This window comes from Trichoderma gamsii (assembly GCF_001481775.2).
Source record: "Trichoderma gamsii strain T6085 chromosome Unknown Scaffold_1.2, whole genome shotgun sequence".
Taxonomy (NCBI): domain Eukaryota; kingdom Fungi; phylum Ascomycota; class Sordariomycetes; order Hypocreales; family Hypocreaceae; genus Trichoderma; species Trichoderma gamsii.
Window position 1 is genome coordinate 999,157 of NW_020171338.1, and position 18,688 is coordinate 1,017,844.

An 18,688-nucleotide genomic window follows, 5' to 3' on the forward strand; every position below is an offset into this window, starting at 1 on the left:
AACAAGGAATGAAGAGATGTACGATTCGCAAAACAAAGGATGCTATGATTTTATGTCAAAGCATTTCTCAAGATTTGATATGGGCCTCTCAACGAGAAGAGTCAACTATTATATGTCAAAATTCAGTACTGCTTTGGCGGAGCGGCCGAGCTAAACGGCGGGACTGGTGGCTGAGTTCTCTTGGATGGGTATATGCTCCGACGTTAGCCAGGATGGCGCAACACCATAGCTATGTGGAACATTGAGGCGGATATATGTATAGCCCAAGAGAGAGACGATGAAACCCTCTGGATTCCACTCCCTATTATTCCTTGCACAGGCCGACTTTGTAAACCATTGCGTTCGCCGAGCGCCAAGTCCAGTCGGGTAGCGAGCTCATAGACACACTCACGTCTTAACTGGAGAGTAAGGTATTCCTTATTGTAATAGCGATAAGTCCCCTTGCTTTGACTTGGAGATTACTTGGGGGGGTTGCTTAAAGAGTTGTTACTCACAGATTTCTAGTCAAAACTAGTCAGTTGGCTGAACACAAGTATCTGCTAGGCGGATTATTGATCTTCATGATATAAACAGTATTACGTACCACAAGTCTGTACCCCAAATGTAGTCTTCTTACACATATTTGCCTCTAGGGCTATTGGGAATGTGTATATGTAATGAATTATCAGAGCAAATTGGGCGTAGCGAATTGTTCAGCCCCTTCTTTGTAAGGCAGACTTATCCATTTCCTGGAGTCAGATTAAGGATAAAGCCCGGCAAGATGAAACCGCCAGGCATTTTCGAAAATACTTCTAGAGATTATACAGAGGCGCAGCTGAGGAGCCTAGAAAATAATTGGCAAGGAGAAGAGGCTACTATCGCTGTCCCACGCCTACGATAGTAGATCATCGTATTTCGTACCCGTATATTAAAATAATATACAGTGGGTAACTTCAGAGCGGTTCCCAGTCTTCATCATTCAGCAAAGACCTTGGCTTCTTGGCCAGCGCACTTTTCGAAGCTATGTTGCCAAACTTCAATCAACTCAGGATCTTCCCAGAAGCAGTGAACGGTGGTAACGGGAAAGAATGCCCCCTTCCCCGTTCTTTTCCTATCACCTGACAGAGGGCTGCTTTTTCACCAAGCTCTTTTGTTCTATTTACCTCTGTTGAAACATGTCCCCAAATGAGGTATCAAGCGTTGTTGGAATTAGTCCTACGTAAACAGAAAGGCAACTCTGAGACTAGGCATAACTAAGCTTATGCCATTTTCATTGATACTGATGTAAAGATATTACGGTTCATTTTATATTCCTTATGGTCAATTTCTAGAATGCTGCTCCAACTTAACGAATTGACTTGACATGGAGGCATGCTCATTAATGTGGAAATGGAACCCAGAGCTCAGTGGCTTAGTGCGGAAATTCTTTAACAATGCCGGTGAACGGTGCAGATTTGAGAATCAAGTTGAAATGGGTCTGCTAATGTTAGTGGTAGGTAAGGCATACAAAAAGCCGTCGTCTTCTAAATGTTCAAGGATGACTCGTTTACAGAACGAAATACGACACGCCAGCCATGTCCACGTCTACATGTGGAGACGGCTAGCTTGAACTACCGATGGGGAGCCCGGAACGAGTCCAGTAGGTTCTCGAGCGAACGGTGCTAAATACGAAAGCCGAGCCAGCTGAGCTCTTCGGCAACGATCCGTTTCCTATTGACACGCCAGCACCAGCCCACTCAACTCTTAGCGCATGATACCAGCCACATGGGCGATTCACCAAGTATAATCATCTTAAAGGATGGTCCGATTTGGCGGGCGAAAGGGATAAGAATGTCTACTGGATTGCATAGCTGGGCCCCACCAATAGGATTTCTCTTTACAAGTAAAGAGAATAGAAGGTCTCAAATGCAGTCCTTTATTAAAAGAAAGACAAGGGAGCCATCATAATTGAATCCCTTAGATATTGGATATCAATGTAGCAACTTGGATTACTTGCTATAGAATGAGCTGTAAAAGTACTTGTGTGGGTAGAAGCTATTGGTCTGACATACAACAGATCGTCACAGGTGCTACTAATTATAGATATAGAGGCAACTACCTACATGTACACGTAGGTATGGTAATTGTGAGGGGCTAGTAGATGCATATAGAGTTTGTCCCCTATATGCTCTGATGTCTACTACATATGTAGGCAAACGAAAAAGCGCTGCAACATACATATGTAGGCTGTGCCTCATTTAATGCTGTGGTCAGACACGCAGATTCTCAAACATCGGGAATCGAAGTGGATTGGCTACTAAGGCCTACCTTCATATTCCCAGCGCTAAGCAAGGACGACACCTAATCCGATTTGCTTGTTCAATTTCGATGCTCCAAAACTCAACCGTTGGTCCAAGATACATCGTCTAGGCGCTTCCTGCAGCGATATGATTGCACACAGCAGTAGCGCAGCGCAGCCAGAAATAACTTCGCTTTCCACTCCTTGGCTATAAGTACCTCCCTGCATGCTATAACAACTTCATGGCCGTCATTCACTATCAACTTAATAATTCTTATCAAGTCCTGGAGGCTACCCTTCCATGTTTACGCTTGCCGTCCGCATTTACAGTTCTCCGATTCATGTTTCTCAAATTTGACGAATCTTCCTATCGAAAGACGCTTCTCTCCGTTATAGTTCCACGAGCTTTCCGATCGTCTATTATCCATTTATATAGCCATCAGCTACTAAGCCAAAGATGACTCTATTTATTCGTCATGCGAATCATAAGCAGAAGCGAGTTTGGAAAAGATCAAAGGTGATACGGTCATCGAATCGTCCCCTTTATATTGCACGCAAATTGACGACTTTTCCAACTCAGTCATCTGCAAGGATGAAATTCGAGGCATTTTGGCGGCCAAAGTTGGCCCTGTCCGCCATCGGTCAAGCTCAAAGCAGCACTGACGAGGACTATGCAACAAACGGATCATCAGTGTCTGTTGAATTTAGAAAGAGGTCGTATGCGGGCTCATACTCTCTTATTACTCGGCCCTCTGGAAAAGAGGTGAGTTTTAAGGTACCTTTGGTAACCTGAAGAGAATTGGAGAATCGTCGCCATCGTGGCGCTATTCCAATTCTGTTGTGCGGCCATATGTTTCCCGCTCATATTCCTTTATTAACAGCTTCCAAAGAGTTGGGGTTTTTCTTGATCACAAATCCGTAGTAGTCAAAGGAGCCCCCGTCTCCGAGCACCTGCATGTCCATGTCCCACAAATCATCTGGGTTTAACAGTGGCTTTATGAAGTGAGGTTGTCTAAAGGTGATGTATAGAAACACCCCATGATCCTTCAGCACTCGGTGGACCTAAAAGCGCTGTCAGAAAGACATGATCTACTATGTTACGCTGGAAAAAAAGCCTACCTCTCTCATATATTTACTTGTATTATCCTTGACTTCGCTGGGAGGGCTCCAGGGACTACCATGTATCATGGCATCCAGTGTTCCCTTGTCAAAGGCAACGTCGATAGACTTGTCGGATATATCCATATTGCGTACGTCCATGTGTTTCCATTCTATCCCTTCCACCTTGCTGTGGCGTTCCGTCATAAGTTCAACGACGACAGGGGAGAAATCGATGCATAGCTGTCGTCTGTAGCCGCGAGACGCTAATTCGGCGGGGACAACCTGCGCAGAGGATGGGTTAGCAGCTGAACAGCTTGTTTGGGGGTGGCGATGACAGACACTGTCTCCAGACCCAAGATGCAGAATCAGTGGGTTGTCTTCTGCCTGGAAGCTCTGCAGGCCAAAAAGATTTTTGCGGAAGAAAGGCTCCAGGTCAGAGAAGGCGCGAAACCACTCGTGCGTCGGCGCCTCTCCGTCCGACTTGGAATAGCGGCTATCCCAATAGTCGGCACGGCCAAGGGCCTGATCTTCTTCAGCTGTCATCGAAAGGAAGCGAAGGTTGACGCTGTGCGAGGGCTTGAAGCTGGCCCGGAGCTGAGAGCCGGGCTGCCAGATTTGCACGGATATCGGTTTGTGATTCGTCCAGATGCCCCCACGTGACCCAACGCCAACTAAGAGTGCTATCGAGAGGACGGAGCTTGGAGTATCTCGAGAAAATAAAAATTCATAAACAACGAGAACAAATTTTGATCAACACTCAAATACAGAACCTACTCCAGCCCATGCTATCTTTTGCCAATCGGGGGTTTATTCGAAATGATCGCTGTAGATTAATGTTCACTGCGGCTATTATGCATTAGAATAGCTATTTCTATCAATTCCTAGCTAATTAGTTCCACATTGCCTCGTCTACAATCTAAGCTTCGCAATAGCGCATGTGTGATTGATCTGTTATTGAAACAGCTACTCATTGAAATGGTGGCTAACAGCACGGTAACGATTCATCACGTATGACTTTCACATAACGAAGCCGGCTACTTCATTCCATACACAGAGCTTGGAACTGCTTGTATAACATAATTGGGAATTCGTCAATCTGAACGCTTGGCTCTTATGGAGTGAAAGGGAATAGACTTTTACCTGTCATAAAACCATTGGGTACGATCTGTTTTCTTTGATTCATACCTCGTCCTTCTGAATGAAACACTGCTGTAGCCCAGACTTACAGAGATGAAGAGCCTCTTTCCTCGTGAGAGATGAGCGACAGAAGAAATTCAGGACGCTGCATTCTATACGTCCAGCGATAGAGGTGACGATGTGGACTTACTTGATACTCGCCACCCTTCTCGCGGCGACATGGTCGCGGCAATTGAGCAAGGGCTGGCTATAAATCTATTTTTGAGTTCAGCAGCCTGTTTCATTACTAGTTCAGTAAAGAATTCATTGAAAACTACCGTTCACAGGGTCTGTGGTTGACAATCGGAAAGGGCTGAAAGATTCTAGTAATTACAAACTCCGCAATTTGTGCACAGTTCCGCATGCAGCTATGATTGTCTCTCTGGCCTCACTTATACAAAATACATGTTTATCTCCAACCACTTTTCGCATATAGACCAATAAAGCAAAAACTTGCGCCTAAAAAATGGGACCCTCAAGGCTGGAATTAGTACACTTGCAAAAACGTTGATACGCTGCTCGTAGCATATTTGAAGTTTATTTCCCTATCAGTTGTACTAGTCGTAGCATAGATGAAGTCCACACAGTTGTTATATGTTTAATTGCCTGCTAAAATTGTAATTGTTTACTCTTAAGATTTATGTTTCGCGGACAATTGATCTCGAACATGTGGAGATGCGGGCTTGCGGAGATGGCGTTTGGCGTATCAAACGTTTCCAAAATTCAATGTAATGCCCTTTCGGGACCGGTCGTTGAACCCACTCGGCATATGAATTGCCTTGTCGAGTAACTACCTAGGGACACTGGATACCCTTTTAGCCTGGAACTGGCATGAATAATGTGCGTTGTATGCGATTTATGATGCTTAGATTTGGTAATTGCGCTCGGCATGGCGGATATGATTCAGCAAAGGAGCAGCGAAGTGGAAGGTACTGCTTGTAAACTCCGCATCACCGAGGTATAAGTTGTTTGTAATGTATTGATATCATTGCGATTTCAACCTGCAACTCATCACCTTCAGGATCTAGACGGTCCGAGGTAAGCAACTCCAGCTAAACTGAGCTCAATAGCATATACAATCAGCGGAAATTATTTCATGCTCTAGCAATGACGATGAAAGAGGCAGTCACCTACCCTGGGCCAAAGGTCGACGTTATTGACTCACCAATACCGAATCCAGGAGCCTATCAGATGATTATCAAGGTTGCCTGCGTAGGACTGAACCCCAAAGATTGGAAAGTTGCCGACGGCGCCGTACCTGGAGTGACGCGCACCAACGAAGGAGACGACTTTTCAGGAATTGTTCATCAAGTCGGACAACATGTGACCGAGTTCAAAGTTGGCGACCGAGTCGGTGTTTTCCACAAAACGTTGAGTCCAGGAGGAGGCTGGGCTGAGTATGCTATTGCATACGAAAGCATGACATTCCACTTGGCGGATCATGTCTCGTTCGAAGGTTCGCCTTGGATCATTGCTAGCTATAACTGTTAGTTTCACTAATCTTTCTTGATAGAGGCCGCGACTATACCATTAGCAGTTATAACATCTTGCTTGGGAATGTATTTCCGCCTTCCTCTTCCGTACCCTTGGGATCCTTGCGACAAGCCGCAGCCGTTTCTGATCTACGGTGCCGCATCTGCGGTAGGCGCTTACGCATTGAAGCTGGCGGTGTTGTCAAATATCCACCCCATTATTGCAGTTGCTGGACGAGGACTCGACTTTGTAGAGACGTTGATCGACCGGTCTCGTGGCGATACCATTATTGACTATCGCCAAGGAGATGATGCGGTGGTTGAAGCGATAAAGGCAGCTCTGGGAGACCAGAAACTCGAATTTGCATTTGATGCTGTGAGCGAAAAGAGCACCATTAGGAACGTTTGCAAGATAATAGACAGAGATGTCGGAAAGATGGCCGTTGTGCTGCCGGTTCCAACCGATGAGATTTCCGAAGGAATACCGCGATATAATACAGCCGTTGAGATGTCCCAATGTGGATTAGGGAACGAAGCGCTTGTCAAATCTACTTTCAAGAGCAAAGGACTAGGAATACTCCAGTTCACAACTGTGATGCTGAAGTTTATCGGAAGGGGGTTGAACGAAGGATGGTTCAGTGCGCACCCCCACGAAGTTGTGCCCGGCGGACTATACGGCTTAGAGAGCGCGCTTCAACGACTCAAGAGTGGATCAGTCAGTGCAAGAAAGCTTGTTATCCGAATCTCGGATACGGCCGGAGTGGAGCAATGAAGTTGATAGTTTTATAATTGACATCCATGGATGGATTTCGTTGACAAATTAGTGGGCATTGAGAACTTTTGTGTATGCCTATGACATGCATTGATGGCTAGCTGCAGTATTGCCCTTAAACTTGTTACTGCTGTAGGCATATGGTCACGCTGCACCAAATAGCTTCTTCTGAATCAGGCCTATCGTTGTTACAGCCTGCTTTACCAGCAAATATACAACTCAGAAAGAACATCCCAAATTCAGCCGCTTAATACTTCGCAGCCCGTTCTGGATACGTATTTTGTTGAATTTTCATTCTGTGCTAGCTCTCAACTTCGTGTCCAGCATTCCCCTCGCTTTCCATTAAACTGGCGGGTTCGCTTATGGTCCTGCTACCTAATCTAATGCACGCTTCCTCTTGAGGAAATTTTTGGCTGACAATGGCCCACACTTAAGGTATATGGATAAGCTTGATGCTAGGCCTACTACATGTAGGTAATGGCACTTCTCTACATGCGAGTAGGCAAAATGATGTGCCACCGCAAGACCCTTGCAATTCAATATGTATTCTACATGTATCTATTCGGTGACCAGGGTAAACGAAGCTCCATACCACGCACCTAGACTGTATAAAAAGCCTTGGGTGAAGATATCGCCCGCTCAAAAGAACAGAAGCAGGCGGTTATATATAAAAAGGGACCGCAGATAGATATCCGTATACAAAGCAGCGATATGCGTCACATTCATTTGGAATCATAGAAGCATTTATGTGCGTATACTTACCCTTCAATTTGTTTAAATATTCCTGTATTCCCTGCTTTTTTGATACCCGCTTGGTAGACCATGTAAGTGGGCAGTAGGTCGAACCCCGCCGCAAGCAAATGGTTCTCTTCGCATAATTGCGTAATTGGAGGAATAATGTGGCAATACATATACATACGACTGATATCATCGTTCGAAGATGTCATGTAACAGGGTCACCGATTACTTGTTGCTCCGCTCTATAGTCACACTAGATACATGCAGTCTTGAGGATCCTTGAAGCAACTTAGTAGGCCATATGATAAGACGAACTCCTCAATTCTAACGGGATTCACCACTTTGTAATATTTGATTAGTGGTTTTGGCTATACAAAACCCATTTCGTATTTGCCAGAAGCTATCTCTATTGAGGTCTAAATTCGCTTCTTCTTCCACTCGTAGCTGGCAACGCCGTTGGTGCTCTCAGTGTCTTTCTTCCACTCATAGCTGGCGACGCCATCAGTGTGCTGGGTGTCTTTCTTCCACTCGTAACTAGCAACGCCGTCAGTGTGCTCGGTGTCCTTCTTCCACTCATAGCTAGCAACGCCGTCAGTGTGTTCGGTGTCCTTCTTCCACTCATAGCTAGCAACACCGTCTGTGCTTTGAGTGTCCCTCTTTCTCTTCCACTCGTAGCTGGCCACTCCATCAGTGCCTTGAGTGTCTTTCTTCCATTGGTAGCTGGCAACGGTATCAGAGTCCTATAAATAACAGTAAGTAGTTGGCCCATTCAATGAAATGATTGATGGCTCGTACAGGAACAGGAGCAGCAGCAACTGAAGTCGCGATTGCAATGCAACCAAGGAACAGAGATGTCTTCATTTTTGTAAATTTTTTGCCAACGTATTGTCAGGAGTGAGATGAATTGCTAGTCAAAGAGACAAGGGAGACTGTCAAGGCGGCAATATGCTCCCCTTAAAATATACAATACCACCACCATGGTAGCCGGCGAGAAACTAACATCCATTGTCCTCGAAGCTTCTCAACATAGTATCCACACTTTTGTACATGTGGGTAACGATAAGCTACTGGTCCTCGTTCTCCAACGGGGTTTCAATCATTGAAAGATGCCAATTACTACCAAGCCCAAAGAAGTCTTCATGCCGTACATCTATCGCCCTAGATCCAAAATATTACAAATGGAATGTGAAATCTTGCGTTCTCAGCACCAAGATAGGGTTGATTCGTGACACACCTCGAAATGAGTCTAAAATAGCTCTAGAACTTTTGTATACCTCACAAAAAGCCCGCCTTGGCTTGTTAATCCTTGCATTTACAGATTGTCACTGCCTCTGAACAGCGTCTTATAATTTGCGTCGAGGAAGAGAAGGCACTTTCTTGTAGCTGCCGCAGTAATTCGCAAGTCTGCCAGCAAAGACATGGATAAAGACAGAGAAGATAGCTCTACTGAAGAGTTTGATCCCTTCCTGGGCTCTTCTTCACATTCAAAATATGAGACTCGGAGTCGTGGCAGGCGTGATTACCTACTATACTCTTTGGCCGTCTTGCTCGGTCTCTCTCTAGGCTCACACATCTTGACTTACATCTACGTTCACCGAGCATCATATCTTGATGCAGCTTGTGTGCGACATACACAGCAGAATCGTATGCTTACTTTCTCATCTTTGTCTTATTTGGCTCCAAAGATATGAGTTACTGACATTTTTCTTTTCAGCTACGCCGATTAAGATCCCAATTCATTATCGTTCAGTTCACTACGATGGGACGTTTCTTGCCAACTCAACTTCCCTCTACCGCCTTCCTCCATCTCCTGAAGTTGATGCGGCATGGGAAGGCCTCGGAACCACGTCAAAACCTCTTCTACTCTCCGAATCGCAAGCAACTCGCGCCGGTATTAGTCTGGACCATCTCAAAACTCCGTCGGGCGAGTTTCCAGTTTTATTCGAGTTTAACCACCACTTGCATTGTCTCAACTTGATCCGCAAGGCCCTCTTTTACAACTACGGTTACTATTCGAGCCCTAATTATCCGGGACATCATCTTGGCAAAGATGAGCAGACTATTACCAAGCACGTAACGCACTGCGTCGATATGCTACGGCAGGTGATCCAGTGCAAACCCGACTTGGGAGTTTTCGGACAGTATTGGGTCAAGGACAAGGAGCAGGGAGTGGACGGATCCTTCGTGGACTTCAATACGGACCACAAATGCATCGATTGGGAGCCAATACGAGAGTGGGTTCACGCACATCAGACGCTTGAGGATATAGTAGTGGAGTTGAAAGAGGGTGATAAGGTCCTGGACATTGCACCCTAGGATGTCATATTACGCCCAGGGATGCAGTCATGCATGCATAGCTAGTCGACTAACAATTACAGTTATAGATCCAGTAGTTCAACTACAGATGCTGCAAGGTTAAATCGAATAGTTAATTTGTATTTGAACCATGTCTATTGTGAGTTGTGGACAGAAGCGGTTTGGTTTGGTAAAATGAACTTTTGCTAGTCCCGCCAAATCTTTCCTCGCCAGATGAGGGCATCGCACAACTATTTCCTGATTCAGACACCCATCGCCGCCACTAGTGCTGATAACCACGCAACACGTAATAACCTCCGAACTGGATGATTGCAGGGTGCAGGCCAGTAACCTTTTACCCCTCAGTGTTGCTAACCAACTTCCCGTCTGAGTGCGCTTAAGTCAACCACTTACATAGCTTTTCCGACGGCTATCAACACACGTAATTATAGACAGAAGATATGACAAGCATCGAAGGTTTCTGTCTCTTTCGATTTGTTGCCTCTAAGTGGCGGCACCATGTCTCGACAAAGCTTCAGCTCTGGAGATGAGGATACGCTCTTGAGTTCAAAGAGCGAAAACCTTCCTTTGCAGAGCAGGGAAAAGAGAAGAACTAACCTTACATTGATACACTTTTCTCTTGTCGCTCTGCTGAGTTCCATCGTCTCTATCGTGGCGAGCCTTATAGTATGGAGAGCTGTACTGCCTAAACCGGCATTTAGGGAGAATGTACAATTACTCCCAGGATTGGATATTCCACCTCGTAAGAGCATTGATGTCTATTTCTTTATTTTGACTGACAAAGCTTTTAGTTGGTCCGATCCAAAAGGCATTCATGCCTGAGAGGGTGTATGATGATCCACGAACAGAAAAGGGGCGCGCAGCCTGGATGAACCTTTTTCCCAGTACGTTACCTGGCGTACCAATCAATATCTATACATAACGCAAAAAAAACAGTTTGCTAATGGCATTTTAGAGGGGAAGGGCTATGTTTCGATAGAGAATATAGAAGCTGCAGGCCCAGTGCCCGACTACATCCGAGACACCAGCAACGATGGTACCGGGCGGTTCTCAATAGCAACTTTCCATCAATTACACTGTCTGGTATGCCATATCCATCACTGTCCTATTTGTCTTGCACCAAGATCAATAGACTAACAATTACGAAGTATCTTCTTCAAGTAGAACTCTTCGACGCCCTGGCATCAAACATTACCGAACCGCACTCCCATGCATTCCACTGTCTAGACTATCTCCGCGAGAGCATCTTGTGTTCATCCGACTCTACATTAGAACCATTCAAACCAAAGTACGATCTTGCCACGCCTCGAAAAGGCGTGGACGGATATGGTACTCCACACCAATGCCGAGATTTTGGCAAACTCCGCAGCTGGGCTGAGCGATTTCGATACAACGATGATCAAGGATTTGAAACCTATGGAGGATAAAGATTATAGGTCATAGACAGGATGGCAGTACACGATGTGTAATTATACAGGCATAATTGTTATAGGGCATAAGAAAAACCAAGTCAAATAAAAAAAAAATTATCATGTAAGCTTACTATTTATTTGAGAACTTGTTGCTTCGGTAGAGTCAACTAAGCTCTGATCAACAGGGCTAATAACGGGAGCTAAACCACGATATGCCCAGGTTACTCTTCCTAGCTGCAGATGCATATCATCTGTCACAAGATGTTTAAGCCGCTCACAAAGCAATGTTACCTTATCATGAAGCTTACTTGATGCTAGCTGTGATGACTAACTTACTTCTATGTCCAAGTTTTCGCGGTGCGCAGCGTCAGCATAGCGCGACAATAAAGTCTTATTGGCTTTGAGAGCATTGGTGCTGGTATGGAGTTTATTATAATAGCGCTGTTGCATCTGGATTTTTAGAGCATCATTGAGCGCATCAAATGATGAGAGACCGCATTCAAAGATTTGCGAGAAACGCACGCAATCAAGCTGCAATTAAAAAACAGTTCCGACCAGCTATCAGACTACATAGTGATTCAGCAAGAACGTGGTAGTGCAAAGATTTGACGTTTATCCAATGCACGTGGTTGGATACGATATTGATAGCAGCTAATAATCTATATAGGATTCGATCTTTAATAAGAAAGCTTATTTTCAATATAATTGCTGACTCATAGAAGGGCACAGCACATGTATGTTATTGACACAAAGGTTGCAGTGATTAGGGCGACATTGATAGAATACTCGCGGCGGGTTTGATGTTGGCTCCCATCCATCACCTGCAGTAGTGAACTCTTCTATCAGAGTGTGTTGCCGATGCTCGGCAAACATATGTATAAGCTTATATCTACATGCAGTTGGTGACACACAGATGAAATACGATAGGATGGGTGCAAAGCTGTAGGCAAGCTACAGATCCTACTGCTCATTAGAAGCCATGCCACGTCGCCTAGTTCACTATGCCTTTGAGCCTCAACGTTGCACTAGCCTTGCACACAACCAAGTGCGCCAAGGCTCAATATCTCCAGCAACGCAGTCAATCCCTGTTAACCACACCTATAAGCTTAATTTCCCTGGTTTACATGTGGAACGGCACGAACAGGCAGGCAAGTTGGGCTGAAAGACATACCAATCCGCATAAAGCATGCAGTGAGATGCTCATGTGAACAGATTTGGTTCCAATAGGAAGAATCGGATAAAAGCATCGTGTGCTAGCTTGGGCTTGATTAAAGCGGTCTGTTGGTCGCTTTGCATGATGCCAAGACGAGCTGAACGTTGCTGGCTGCAGTAGCGGGACTCGAGGCTTTCTTCGCTATATTGTTCAACGATTTAAACGAAGTGAGTGGCATGATAACCGTGAATACATTCAGCAGAAAGGTTCAGAAGCAACGAGTAAAACGTGAATATATATAGAAAAGGCGTACCGCCGTCTATTGATGAAAGTAAATAAGGCTCTTCACCGTCTAGTAATTCACTTTTAACAAAGCCTCCAGTCTCTCAGTCATGAGGAAGTCTATTCATACCCATTTCACCATCACCAACTTTCTCTCACTCCTCACTCTCTCATCAATCGCCCTCGCCGCCACAGATTCCATCTCACATAAGCCTCACGCACGACTCATAGCCCAGTTCCCGTCCTCCTCTCTCTTCCAGGGCACCTCCCTCCAAGTCGCCGCCGCCATCGAGCCATGCCGCCCAGGAGAGCTAGTCTGCAATGACGGCTGCATGCCTCCTCGCGCATATTGCTGCCCCGATGGCGACGGCTACTGTAAGCAGGGATATTCGTGCGTTACAGACGGCTGCTGTCCCTTTGGGAAAATATGCGATGGTCGAGTTGTCTGCGATTTTGGCGAAGTACCTTGTGGTGACAAGCATTGTATGCCTGAAGGAGCAGTCTGCTGTCCGGAGGGATCATACTGCCGTGCTGGAGAGACGTGTTTTCAGAACGGCTTTGAACATTATTGCCAGCATGCTGGAAGTGCCACTGCTAAGGAAACGAAGACAAATAGCATCGACAAACCAACGAGTTCTCATGACCAAAGCACTACTAAGGGCCTAGCCTCCACCAGAACGAGCCATGAAGAAGCTTCGGTTCCAGCATCGACATCAAAGCCAACATCAACATCAGCCTCCTTGGCGACTTCGTCTTCTGAGCATGAGACCAACAAGCCAATAGTGCTGCCTACACCTCATCTCTCTGCAGAATCATCGACTTCATCATCCGTAGAGGCACCGTCAGCTACTTCTTCATCAGCACCCGGACCAACTACTTCTCCATCGAATGATAATGCCGCGACAGCTGTGAAAGTCCCAGGCCTTGGGTTTACTCTTGCATTGGCCTTGGTATGGATGGCCGTTGTTGGTCTTTGATATGAGACATGGTACCTTTTGTTCAGTTATAAAATTCTTCACATCACTTTTATAACACACTTGAATCAACTGAAATAGAAGATGTAAAAGCAATGAGATCATGTATTGATTACCAAACATAACGCTAAGTGGTATTCCAAGCTCCAAATTATTTTTCCAAAGTTCCCTAGGTATAACAATAAAACAAAAGAAGTGCCACACGTCTTTAGATGGGGTATATATGTACAGAAGAATAATACAAAAGAAAATTGAGAGATACGGCATAGTGTATTGGTCGACGAAAAAGATTGCGTCTCAAATCCCCCGTCATCTTTGGTATTAACGAGCTTCTCTTTCATCTCTGACAAACATCATTTTTCTTCATTCGCCATGGGTGTGTTTGACATTTCATCTCGTCTTCGTCGAAATAAGAAGAAGGAGAAAAGAAAATGCAAAAGTGCAGCAAAATGCATCTAATACTCTGATTTTTCATTGTGTGTCGAAAGCTCGCTTACAAAGCCATGAGGATGGCCTCCGCCTGCGCTGCTCGTGGAAAGTTGGCTCACGTTGCTCAGCCTGAGTGGGTTGACCAAACCTGGGCTTGGCTGAGGTTGTGACCATCGAGGATCGCTTGATGATCCCGAGGCTGGGCGATATCCCGGGCTGGGCAGCGGAGACGGGTAAAGTCCAGGAGAAACTTGAGGAGGGAAGTCGCCCGGAAGCTCCATGATGACCATTTGCTCCTTGGGTGGAATTGGCGGTGGCGCATACATGCTCTGGTGTTGCTGCTGCTGGTACATGGACTGGCGAGGGTCCTGCAGCTGAGGCGTCTGGGAGGGGGCAGCAGCAGGATAAGCGTGTTGGGGGTAGTTCGGCGAGTAGCTTGGTGGCATCTGGGACGCTTGTGCTAGCTGTGGGCTTTGGTGTCCAAAGTGTGGGCTCTGCGCGTAAGCAGATTGCCGTCTGGGATCTTGCATCGAGCCAACTGCGGGCGTGACGGAGCGATCCATCGGGTTGACTGTTTTGAGCTTGCCGTCCTCCATCATGGCCTGGAGAACGCCGGCATCAAGGAGCTCGGCCTTTTTGATGATGCGCTGGACCATCTCCCGGTTGGCAGCCTTGAGCTGGGCTCTGACAAAGGTGACCATGGCAATGTTGCACTTGAACTCGATGTCTTCGCGCAGGTAGAGGCCGTCGGCGGGGGCTCCCAGGCTTTCCAGGCCAATCTCGCGCGTCTCTGGCGGCTCGATTCCGGGCTGGTTGCCGCAAATGCGATACTTGTTGCGCAGGTCAATGTTCATGGGCGCATAGATGTGAGTCTGCAGGCCCCAGGGCATGTCGTGGAAGCAGCCATTGAACTTGATCTTGCCGGCGCCCATCTTGCCCATTCCGGGGATCACCTGGATGCGCTCCTCGATTTCGTACCAGGTGCTGTAAAACTCGTCGGCGGCGGCATTGCGAGGCGCTGGGATGGGCTTGTGGCCGAGGACAAGCGGGTTGAGCGTGAGGACTTCGCTGTGAGAGTGCAGAATGTCGATGGCCAGCTGTCGCGGGATGAAGCCTGGGATTGGCGTCACCAGCGTAAACGCCTCTTTCTTGCGAAGCATTTCGGGCATTTAATCTGACCGGAAAAGGTGCCCAGAAAAAAAAGAGGAAAAGAGGAAAAGAAATAGTAAAGTTCCCCTGTCAGGCAATTTCTAGCCACCACAGAGAGACGGGATAGAGTACGAGTACGGGGCCGAGCGGCTTGCAAGCGAACGTAAGGATTGATTGACAGCACAGTTGAGCGACAGGATTCAGCCCCGCCGCCAGCCTCGAGTCCCCCGTAATTGGCGCACGTCGGTGGGTGTGGACGCTGAGAAGCAGAAAGCTTACTTTATTTAGCGGAGGTCGTTGGTGGAATCGTTGTTTGATCGTCTCGTGTTGCTGCGATGGCTGGAAACCGGGTTTGGGGTTGCACAAGGTCGTGGTACTTGGACGCCAACAAGCCAAAAAAGAAAAATTACTTTTTTCTCCCGAAAGAAATCAGAAGACGAGAAGACGAGGCGGACGCGAAACGGTTTTAAACAGCAGCGCACCAGCTCGTGCAAGGCCCTCCCTGGAGCATCCAGTGCTATTTTTTGGTCAGCATCTACTTGGGCGGGGACGCATTGATCCCAGCTTTTCCTAGAGCCGCATGGCTGGATGGCACTAGTAAGCACTGGTGAGGCTTCAGCGTTGGTCTGTCCTGTCAGCAATATCGCTGGCCCACCACCACGGGCTAGCGAGCATTACTTCGCCCCCTCGGTCCAGATGTGAAGCACGTTGGGAGCGGTTGTACCAGCCCCAGGGTTGTACAAGCTTGGACGGATGAGCCTGGCTTAGTTGCAAGGATTGGCACGAGACGGACAACTCAGCCAGAGGCGTTGACCTTGGTGGCAAGGCGTTGACTCGCAGGGCTGAGTCTTGTTGGCAGCAGTACAACTGTTGACAACAAACGACATTCGTCAACAGCTTCTTCTCGCTTCGTCTAGCGCTGGGAAGCAAAATGCTGCAAAATGCTGGCTCAGGGTCTTAGCAACAGAGCGAACGACGACAACTCCACGCTAGTTGCACGTTGGTTGCAACGGTGTAGCGGTACCACGGCGGGTGCTGCGGCGCTCCGGCGGGGAGTTGATACGGTACATAGTTTCTTAGGCCGCCGGCTGCTTCGAGAGCCGAGCAAGTGTTGCGCGTCGATGGTCCAATTGCGCGTGGTGGATGCTGATCCGGTGGCTTTGGCGCATTCCCAGCAGATGCTTCTTCCCGTCAGCTCAGCTTAGCTGTTTGCTCTGCTGTGCTCTGATCCGTGAGGTCATTGATCGGTGGCGTGTCCCGCTACTCGCAGCTGTTAGGCCTCTTGTCACGCCCAGGTAGACCCTGCACCGCCTGCCGGAAACTTGACGATCCGATCCTTCAGCACGGAGGCCATCCGCGGTCTTTGGGGGCTAGCGCAGAAGGCTTAGCGGTGCTCTGGCGCTGGCGACTCGGAGATATAGAAGCTTGACACCTGAATCTCAGCGGGTGCGAGTACTTCCGTCTACCTGAAATAGATCTGGCGGTGGGGCATCCGCTTGTTTCGTTTCTGAGCTGCAGCAACCCTTACGCACTGCTTTTGCCTCTTGGAGCTCGAACCTTGCTTCACATGGAGCGGTGTCTTAACCCCTTGCAGATGAGATGCGATGCCTGCCCGTTCTTCCTCCATCATCACCGCCTGGAGCGTTCTTGATGGTGCATTGAGACATTGTCTGCGCCGCTCCTAGACAGCTTCAGCTACAGCTACAGCTACATACAGCTACAGCCTCAGCAGGACCTGATATTGCCCGCCTGACACAAAACACCTACCATTTGATATTGATATCCACCACAATGACCAAGCTCACTGTCCTGGGCGCTGCTCTGTCGCTGGCCGCCATAGCCCGCGCGCTGGTGCTGCCCGAGGCAGCCGTGAATCAGGCACCGCTGGCCGGGACTCGTGATGATGATCCAGCCGACCTGCACAATGTCATGTTTGGCTCCCACCACCTGGACAACGACGACGAGGGCCGCAGCGCCGCCGAGAGCTTCTTCGACGCCGTATCCAGCATCCGCGGCCACATCCACGAGGACTTTAGCCAGGCCGTGGCCGATCTCGTTGGGCTGGGCTACACGGGCGACCACTTCGGCAGCCCCGCCGGCCACGGCCACCACGACGAGAGCAGCTACACGATATACGAGCTAATCTCCAAGAGCAAGTACACGACCAAGTTCGCCAAGCTAGTCGACGACCACCCCGGCGTGGTGGAGCTGCTCAACAGCACCGACAGCAACTACACCCTCTTTGTGCCGCTGGATAAGGCCTTCGAGGACATCCCAGACGACCACAAGAAGCCCAGCAAGAAGGTGGTCGAGGACGCGCTGCGCTACCACATTGGCCTCGGCGAGTATCCTGCAAAGAGGATATTGCATACCTACACGCTGCCGACTGCCCACGACGAGGAATTGCTGGGCGGTGAGCCGCAGCGTCTTCGTACCTCTGTCGGCCTCGGCGGCGTAAAGATCAACTTTTACAGCAAGGTTGTCGCTGCTGACATAGTGAGTGTTTCCCCGCTGATCAAGCAGGCTATTAATAGCCAACCCGATCCTCTTGTCGCACTTATACGAGCGGGGGCCCTCTCGATTACTTTTTTCGTTGTGTTCCCAAATTGCGATGCTCACAAGTCACAACTCTAGGTTGCCAAGAATGGTGTTATCCATGCCGTGAACCATATCCTAGTCCCGCCCCCTTATCTCGGCCGAATCATCAGTCTGTTCCCTGATCGCTTCTCAACTCTGCTGTTGGCGTATGAGAAGACCGACTTTGTCAAGTTTATCCATGGCGTCAACTTGAAGGGTAGCACCGTTTTCGTCCCCACCAACGGAGCCTTTAATTGGCTGGGCCCAAGAGCCAACGCCTTTCTGTTCAACACTAGCAAGGGTCGCAAGTATCTCAAGGCCATTCTCAAGTACAACATTGTGCCCAACGCCACACTGTACACTGATGCATTCTACGATAAGAGGGACGACAAGGACGACAAGTCCGAAGTTGAACCACTTTCGCACGAGACCTTTGATCTGCCAACCCTGCTTGGCGATGCGCATGTCAGCGTTGATATTGCTCGCGTTTTTGGTTTCGCCTCAATCAAGGTGAATGGCTATTCCCGCGTGGTTGTGCCCAATGGCGTGGGGAAGAATGGTGTTATCCAGGTTGTCAACCGAATTCCTCTTCCCCCACACAAAGGCCATCGCCACCATCATTCCGAGCAAAAGGGTGAAATTGAAGTCAGCGACTTGATCAAAAGACTTGAGCCCTACGTTTGATTTGATGCGCAATTGCTACAATGCAATGCAACCATCAGTCAGTTGGAGATTTGCCCGGAGCAGAATACGAAATAGGTAAGAATGAGTGAAATGCCATGATGTGCTTATGATTGAACAACACCCGAGTCATGGCTATGAAAGGAAGGTAACAAAAAAAAATGTTTGAATACTGCACGCGATATATGTGAGACGATAC

At 47.8% G+C, this 18,688-nt stretch overlaps 8 protein-coding genes across 8 annotated transcripts; 5 read left to right on the forward strand and 3 right to left on the reverse strand.

Annotated features, from left to right (window-relative positions):
• Window positions 1–3,118: 3,118 nt before the first annotated feature.
• TGAM01_v200291 (hypothetical protein) lies at window positions 3,119–3,901 on the reverse strand (the record flags this gene model as incomplete). The annotated part of the gene is made up of 3 exons (XM_024548531.1): window positions 3,119–3,319; window positions 3,377–3,640; window positions 3,698–3,901. The coding sequence occupies 3 exons, from the start codon at window positions 3,899–3,901 to the stop codon at window positions 3,119–3,121; spliced, it is 669 nt and encodes a 222-aa protein (XP_024406746.1).
• Window positions 3,902–5,641: 1,740 nt separating this feature from the next.
• Window positions 5,642–6,778, forward strand: TGAM01_v200292 (alcohol dehydrogenase; the record flags this gene model as incomplete). Its single annotated transcript, XM_018803224.1, has 2 exons — window positions 5,642–6,020; window positions 6,072–6,778. The coding sequence occupies 2 exons, from the start codon at window positions 5,642–5,644 to the stop codon at window positions 6,776–6,778; spliced, it is 1,086 nt and encodes a 361-aa protein (XP_018663630.1).
• A 1,154-nt stretch (window positions 6,779–7,932) lies between these two features.
• TGAM01_v200293 (hypothetical protein) lies at window positions 7,933–8,377 on the reverse strand (the record flags this gene model as incomplete). The annotated part of the gene is made up of 2 exons (XM_018803223.1): window positions 7,933–8,256; window positions 8,312–8,377. The coding sequence occupies 2 exons, from the start codon at window positions 8,375–8,377 to the stop codon at window positions 7,933–7,935; spliced, it is 390 nt and encodes a 129-aa protein (XP_018663629.1).
• Window positions 8,378–8,934: 557 nt separating this feature from the next.
• TGAM01_v200294 (hypothetical protein) lies at window positions 8,935–9,832 on the forward strand (the record flags this gene model as incomplete). Its single annotated transcript, XM_018803222.1, has 2 exons — window positions 8,935–9,160; window positions 9,231–9,832. 2 exons carry the CDS (start codon window positions 8,935–8,937, stop codon window positions 9,830–9,832), a joined length of 828 nt encoding a protein of 275 aa, XP_018663628.1.
• A 498-nt stretch (window positions 9,833–10,330) lies between these two features.
• TGAM01_v200295 (hypothetical protein) lies at window positions 10,331–11,259 on the forward strand (the record flags this gene model as incomplete). Its single annotated transcript, XM_024548532.1, has 4 exons — window positions 10,331–10,574; window positions 10,624–10,716; window positions 10,788–10,915; window positions 10,981–11,259. The coding sequence occupies 4 exons, from the start codon at window positions 10,331–10,333 to the stop codon at window positions 11,257–11,259; spliced, it is 744 nt and encodes a 247-aa protein (XP_024406747.1).
• Window positions 11,260–12,789: 1,530 nt separating this feature from the next.
• TGAM01_v200296 (hypothetical protein) lies at window positions 12,790–13,656 on the forward strand (the record flags this gene model as incomplete). The annotated part of the gene is made up of 1 exon (XM_018803221.1): window positions 12,790–13,656. One exon carries the CDS (start codon window positions 12,790–12,792, stop codon window positions 13,654–13,656), a length of 867 nt encoding a protein of 288 aa, XP_018663627.1.
• A 452-nt stretch (window positions 13,657–14,108) lies between these two features.
• On the reverse strand, window positions 14,109–15,242 carry TGAM01_v200297 (hypothetical protein; the record flags this gene model as incomplete). The annotated part of the gene is made up of 1 exon (XM_018803220.1): window positions 14,109–15,242. One exon carries the CDS (start codon window positions 15,240–15,242, stop codon window positions 14,109–14,111), a length of 1,134 nt encoding a protein of 377 aa, XP_018663626.1.
• A 1,780-nt stretch (window positions 15,243–17,022) lies between these two features.
• Window positions 17,023–18,492, forward strand: TGAM01_v200298 (fasciclin domain-containing protein; the record flags this gene model as incomplete). The annotated part of the gene is made up of 2 exons (XM_018803219.1): window positions 17,023–17,727; window positions 17,866–18,492. 2 exons carry the CDS (start codon window positions 17,023–17,025, stop codon window positions 18,490–18,492), a joined length of 1,332 nt encoding a protein of 443 aa, XP_018663625.1.
• Window positions 18,493–18,688: the final 196 nt, after the last annotated feature.